The sequence below is a fragment of the Poecilia latipinna genome, unplaced genomic scaffold (genome assembly GCF_001443285.1).
Source record: "Poecilia latipinna isolate Pla-1442-1.1 unplaced genomic scaffold, P_latipinna-1.0 Scaffold910, whole genome shotgun sequence".
NCBI classification, from domain to species: domain Eukaryota; kingdom Metazoa; phylum Chordata; class Actinopteri; order Cyprinodontiformes; family Poeciliidae; genus Poecilia; species Poecilia latipinna.
In genome coordinates, this window is record NW_015113526.1 from 22423 (window position 1) to 29565 (window position 7143).

A 7143-nucleotide genomic window follows, 5' to 3' on the forward strand; every position below is an offset into this window, starting at 1 on the left:
CAGTTATAGATGTTGGTCACCATCACTGAAACTGTATTTTGTTGCTTCAGCAGTAATGAAGGTAAACCTGCTCCTACAGGAACATCATCTGCTGCTAGACTATATTCACTATAACAACCTGAAAGGTTCATTTATGTTGACTTTTCAACATTTAGTCTAATGTTCACACATAGGGTCCTGTAAATGATCTGTAGAGGTTCTGTGAGGGTTCTGTAATGGTTCTGTAAAGGTTCTGTGAGGGTTCTGTGAGGGTTCTGTAATGGTTCTGTCAGGGTTCTGTAACGGTTCTGTAAAGGTTCTGTGAAGGTTCTGTAAAGGTTCTGTGAGGGTTCTGTAAAGGTTCTGTGAGGGTTCTGTAAAGGTTCTGTGAGGGTTCTGTGAAGGTTCTGTAAAGGTTCTGTGAAGGTTCTGTAAAGGTTCTGTGAGGGTTCTGTAAAGGTTCTGTGAGGGTTCTGTAAAGGGTAGGGTTACAGAACCTACCCTTTAACTTTAAAGTTTCTGTAAAGGTGGAGAAACCTCATGGTGCAGTTCCACTGTACGGCCACCAGGTGTCACCAGCAGTTCATGCTATAGACTCAGCCTGGTCTCTAAATCAACAGAAGCAGGACCAACTTTTAAAGACTCGGGATGGAAAGGTTCTGCTCAGCGTCTGGTGGTTCTGAACCGGCAGGTCAGCTCCTTAGAATCAGATCTGCATTTGAAGACATTTCTACATCTGAGGTTCTAGATTGTTTCTGCTGGACCTGTAGGATGCAGAGATCCAAACAGACAAGTTTCAGTCAGGTTCTGACTTCACCTGGCTGTTGGAACCGTGAGGTCCGATCCGGACGGGACGTCACAGTGCGATGAGGCTGATGGGGCCCCAGCTGGACCGTTACAGGTTTACCTGTTGCTGCTCACCTGGATGCTGAACACTGCAGGGTCCTCCTTCAGCTGGCCAAACTCCAGGTAGCCTTTGTTGGTTCCGTCGCTTGGCAGGAAGTAGAACCGGTCCGGTCGCGCCGGGCTGCCCGGCACGTGCCGGTAAGCCAGGTCCAGCTGGTTGATGTCAGTCTGGAGGAACCTGGGTGGGGAAGGGAGCGGCGCTCCCCTCAGCAGAAGCTTTCCGTACCTGGGCAGCAGCGTGACGACAAAGGTCAGGTTGGAGGCAGCGGTGTCCGGGTCGGAGAGCCACAGAAGGTCAGGGGTCACGGTGGCGACGGAGCCGTCCTGCAGACGAAGGCCGGCGTTGATGCTGAGGGTTGGAGGGATGCGGTCGCTGCGTTCAATGGTGAAGAGGAGCGTGCCGGCGCGGGACGAGGCGCCGTTGGTGACGACAAAGCTGCAGAGAGAAAATAAATCAGGGTTCAGTAACGTGCAGCGCCCTCTGCTGGGTGGATGAACGTAGATCATGAGACCGCTCACAGGTTTGATTCTGCACTCGTTAGGAGAAGGCTTCCTGCGGAGCTCTGCTACGACCCAACGTCTGGTTCTGGTTCTGAGTGAACTCCCAGTAAAACAAGGATGATCAGGACTGGGTCAGAGGAACGCCCGCATAAAAATAGCTGTACATGCTGGTGTGTGTTTGCCCTTACAGCTCCGTGCCAATCTGCCCTTACCCTGCAGCGCGCGCGCGCACACACACACACACACACACACACGCTGCACAGCAGCATCTGGCAGTGGCGGCCATGTTTGCCCAGGGACGGCCGTCTGTCCACGCTCAGTTTGGCCACTCATTCATCATCTGCTGTCACTTGAACACACTGAGGCCCCAGGGTGTTGATGGTCAGGCGACCCGAAACAATCTGCTGAGCCCAGAACCAGCTAACGACTTGACTCACTATTCTAGAACAGCCTGGTCCAGGCCCACTGCGGGTCAGGGACCGGGCCCACTGCGGGTCAGGGACTCGTTGAACTGACGGGTCACTGTGTGTATCTGTCCAAGTCGCTCGTCGTATTTCTGATCAAATTCCAGTGGATGTGAAATGTTTGGTTAATTCCAGAAAACGTTCTGCTGTGGCTGAAACTCTTGATGAAGGGTTAGCCACAGCCTTTTATTAGCCACAGCCTTTTATTGTTCTTGCAGGGCCACACAGAGTCATTCCAAGGGCCACAAGTGGCCCCAGGGCCGCCCTTTGAGCTTCTCTGTTGTCAGCATTAACGTAGAAACAGTCTTGACCCAGAAGCTGATCATGAGTGGGACCAGAGCCCGGCGTGTGGCCCATCCCCCACGGATTGGGTCGGAAGCGTAAAGTTCTGGCCCGGTTCTGATCCGAGCAGCTGCAGCCAGGAATGTGACAGGAACTGGGCCGGCTGGCTGCTCGCCTGCGTTGGCTGAGATCGGCGCTCTGCAGCCAAGCAGGCGGCCGTTCGCGGTGGCGCGGGTCTGGGTGACAAACCCGGACCCGCTCACACCAACCTGCCCCTCCCCCACCCGCTGCTGCCAAGTTGGCTGTAAAAGCAGCGCCCCTCCACCCCCCGCCCCGGCTTGACTCGCTGCCCAGCGGTCCGTCCTAATGTGCTGCAACCGTTTTCAGGGGACAGAATTGTGGAGACAGAGAGGTTCTGATGGGTTCTGGTTGGTTCCGGATCAGCTCAGGTGTTTCTGTAAATGTGTGATCAGAACCAGAACCCGTTCCAGGTGTGTGGCCTCACCTGAACGAGTCGACGTCCGAGTCGTGGTCGTTGCTGTGAGTGTAGCACACTCGGTGCGCCGCCACGTCCAGCTGGGTGAAGCGGGTCAGCGGGCGGCCGGGCCGGCGCACGGCGTGGACCAGGCCGTGTCGGGGCGGGCCGGACACGGCGAACACCAAGTCCTCGGGTCGGCCCGCCGAGTCCAGCGCCAGCAGGACGTCGGTGGTCAGGACGAGCCGCTGCCCCTCCCGCAGACGGACGGGCCGGGTCTGCAGGACGATCTCACCTGGAGGCGTTCAGAGGAAGACCGTCAACAAATGTTTCTACTGAAACCGACCAGAACCAGAACTACTTCAGCAACCTTGTAAACACTAAACACAATAAGAACGCTACGTCAGGAAGGAAACGGTTCTGATAAACACCAAAACGTCTAACGGGTCAAAACAACCAGGAAAACTAAAAACTCAAATGACAAAGTAAAAAATATTCATACAGCACTTTGTTGAAAAAGTGGATCAGAACCAGAATCAAGCCAGAACCTGATCCAACTTCCTGAGCCATTAATCAGTCTAAAAAGTTCTGACCCAGATCTGAGCACCTCCCTGAAGCTCCTGCCTTGCTCAGCAGCGTGCCGGCAGCCGGGTTCTGGGAGCGACCCGTGTTTGTGTTTCGGATCAGCACCCAGAGGAGCTGGGTCCACAGCTGCTGCGCCTCCTTCCCGTTAATTATTCACCGCCTAACGAGGCCCGCCGTTTCTCACCTCGGCTCCTCCAGGACCGCCGGGCCCGGCGCCAGAAGGGCCGGGCCCGGCGGAACCGTGTTCACCCGACTGGTAAAAATGGCAGGAAGGAGGCGCTAAATAATGCAGGACCCGACTGACCCGGGGGGCTGCAGAACCGGGTCGTTGGATATAAAATGGATCTGTTTGTTTTAAACACGGTTGTGAATCAACTGAGTCGGTTCTGGTTCTGGTCCACTGAGGCTGACCTGGGTCCACCGTGCGAATGGAGATCAGGAAGCTCTGAGCTGGAGACTCGTTGTCCTCGTCGCTCAAGATGAAGCGGAAGCTGTCATGACCTCTGAACCCGACGCTGCTGGTTCTGTGATGGTACCACACCCGGTTCATCTCCACCTGTTCCTGAGTGAAGTTCTGACCCGCTTCAAGGTCCGTCCAGCTGGACTCTGTCTGCAGAAACAGAGGCAGAAGCTGAGCGGTGGGACAGTGTCCAGATCAACTCTTCACACCGCGCCGCTCAGCACGGGTCCGTTTGGGTCAGGGAACAGAACCTGGAAACCGTCCAAAGAAAGAGTGGAACTCCAGCTGTTGGACAACAGAGACACTCGTCACCTTCAGCAGAAGTTTTCCAAATCTTGGTGCCGTGTTGATGAAGTAGAACACCTGGTGAGCAGGTGTGTCCAGATCAGCGGCTTCCAGAACCGCACCGGAGATCACTCTGCGCTCCCCAGAGTCCAGGTCCAGTCCGGCGTTCCTGCAACAACAGACAAGTTACAGCCGGTTTGGTCAGCTTCAAACACAACCAACCTGCTACCAGTCAGATGCTCCTAAAACCATCAGTTCTATCCAGTAGAACCAGAACCAGTACTTGTTGTTCAGCTCATTGGTCTGAGTGGTCCAGTTTAGCTCTGTGGGTATTTGTTCCCACTTTGGCTGTAGTTGGGTTCAAAAAGGTTGGCTGCGACCGCCGGCCTGGGGCTGTGACCCGTTCAGTCTGAGGAGCCCAGCCTCCGGTGGGAGCTGACCTGCTTTCGCACTGGCAGGAGGGAAGGTTACGGCGCTCCCAGTCTGTGGCGCTGTCCATTAGACCACTGGGAATGTCCGGAGCGTTCAGCCATCGCCCTGCAGCGTCGCTTACAGCAGTAAAGATGGCCGCCGCAGGGCTCTATTTACAGCAGTAAAGATGGCCGCCGCAGCGCTCTATTTACAGCAGTAAAGATGGCCGCCGCAGTGAGATCTGGGCTGAGGACGCCAACCTGCCACACAATCAAGTCTCTTATTTGGACCAAGCTGAACTGTTTCAAAATGTTTTTTATTTTTATATGCGTCCTTTCCTGATTTCTGAAGGTTTCTGGAACATTTTCAGGATTTCTATGTGGCTAAAACTGCAGATATCTGACCCTTTTGGTACTTCTGGACCAGGTACTGGACCCATTGTTGGACCTGGTTCTGGATCCAGTGTTGCTGGTAGCTGTAGCGGTACGGCAGAAAGCAGAGGTGCTGCTGATGCTGGACGTTTGGAGGCAGGTTGAGGTTTGGGGGGCTCTGACATCAGGAACCATCTGTTTGCTTCTTCATTCGGAAATAAAATCCACGCAGGAGAAGCTGCAGCTCCGTCCTGCAGGAAACCAGGAGAGGAGCAGCTGCCAAGGAGCCGTGTTCTTCTGCCTGACTGGAGGCCACAGCTCCGCTCCTTACTGCCCCCTCCTTACTGCCCCCTCCTTACAGCCCCCTCCAGGCTTCATCTAGACCTGCAGCAACCAAAGGTCAGGTAATGTTCTTCTCCACAGGTGATCAGGTCAGCAGGGCCCGACCCGGCTGGGAGACCTTTGACCCAGGCTCTAACCTGGTCCTTCATGACGCTGAGATTCCAGACGTCCAGCAGTCAGACATCTGGACTGTGAGCCGCTCAGGAATCAGATCCGTGTCCTCTCAGTGTCCCCCCTGTCTCTCAGGACACCCGGCCTCTGTCCCCAGAGGAACGTCCTTCAGACATTTTTCCGTCTGTGATGTTCAGGTCTTCCTGCTGCTGAGGACCAGATGGTCCAAAAACGTGTTTCCATGGTAACGTCCTTCCAGCAGGACAACAGCTTCTGGTTAGACTCTCAGATTAAATGTTTCTAATCTTTATTAATAAGGATCATAAAAAACTGGAGGACTAACTCTGACCTCTGACCTCAGGGTCAGATTTACAGCTTTGATGCGTTTAAGCTTTAAACCACGTGTGTGTGTGTGTGTGTGTGTGTGTGTGCGTTTGTTTGTAATACCTTGTGGGGACCGGAGCCTGGTCCCCACAAGGGGAAACCCTGTTTTTGGGTCAGGGGTCAGAGTTAGGTCGAGGTGTGAATTGAGTTTTGGTTGGTTAGGGTTAGGAAAAGGGTACAGGTGGTTTAGGCTGTAGAAATGAATGGAAGTCAATTGAAAGTCCCCACAAAGATAGCAACACAAACGTGTGTGTGTGTGTGTGTGTGTGTGTGTGTGTGCAGTGATGACTTGATTTACATATTAAAAAAAATAATATTGTAAACCTTTTGCTGACAATTCATAAAAGCAGTGCAGGACAGTTCTGCCCTGAGGGATAATAATAATAATAGTATTAATAATACTAGTAGTAACAGCAGTAATACTAGTAGTAATAATAATACCAGTGGCAATGGTGATAATACAAGTAGTAATAATAGTAATGGTGCTTGCAGTAGTAGCAGTAACACTACTAGTACTGCATTTTTTTATGGAGTGAAAATAGTCTCAAAATATCTGCATGTGTAAAAAGATTTATGTGTGTGTGTAAAAATATCTGTGCGTGTGTAATACTGGATTTGTAAACCTTAAAAATAAAATAAACCTCCTACGCCTATACATGTTGAAAAAGTACACACAAATCACCTGGTACTCACACACCAAACTGCATTTACACACAGATCCGGTTACGAGTGCACAACTATTTCTGAGACTCATTTCACGCTTCCGGGATTTGTGTGCAGATGATGCGTTTACATGCTAGTAAAAGCTGGGACATCTGAGTTTTGCTCTGAGTCTAGTGTTTTTATCCTCTGACGTTTCTCACTGTGCCGAAGTGGCAAATACTTTAGTTCGTGGAAAACGGAATATATCAGCACTTCCTTTTAATATCCTAAAATTATTTACAGACATATTGTGCGTTTTTGAGCGGTACAGGAGACCAAGTGGTCTGAAAAGCGACCACTAGGTGGCGGAATGGGTCACTGGCCGGAAAAATAGCCAGGAAAACCCAGAAGCGAGACGGAGCGTCCCGGTGGTCTGTCCTCTGAAGTAAGTAGGAACTAAACCTGCCCTCCGATTATAATGAGACATGGAGTAATTATAACTGATTTCAGGTTACGTTTGATATGTCTGGTATTTTGATACTCTGCCCTCCTCATGTTTCTGTTAGTGGGAGCTAATGTTTATGTCAGCTATGCTACTTTAGCTGTTGGGAGCTAAGTCCGTGTATTTTTATTGTCTCATTCTGCACAGTTTGAATCTTTAATCCATAAAAAATGATCTCTGTGTGGTTATTACAGTATCTGTTTTGCCCAAAAGGTTCCAATCACATTTCTAAGTCAAGTTGCTGACTGATATTTGTATATATAGTTTGTGAGATATTCTGATTTGCCTTTTACTTTATTCACTAAGTGAATATAATTAAGTGAAATAAATTGCCTTTCGATTCTAGTTTATTGACTTTCTGTGTATAAATAACATTTTATATTTATCTCTATACAGGATGAAACGGCTGACTGATGGATCGGGTCTGGTGTTATTTGACTTTC

General features: G+C 50.9%; 1 protein-coding gene across 1 annotated transcript in view; it reads right to left on the reverse strand.

Moving 5' to 3' along the window:
• The window catches only part of frem1b (Fras1 related extracellular matrix 1b), a 62602-nt gene that overhangs the window by 15533 nt on the left and 39926 nt on the right, over nt 1-7143 (reverse strand). Inside the window, exons 20-23 of the mRNA XM_015048885.1 lie at nt 3965-4106; nt 3604-3802; nt 2638-2902; nt 901-1321 (exon numbers count right to left, since the gene is read on the reverse strand). Of these exons, the coding sequence (XP_014904371.1) occupies nt 901-1321; nt 2638-2902; nt 3604-3802; nt 3965-4106 (1027 nt within the window). The remainder of the gene's footprint in view (nt 1-900; nt 1322-2637; nt 2903-3603; nt 3803-3964; nt 4107-7143) is intronic.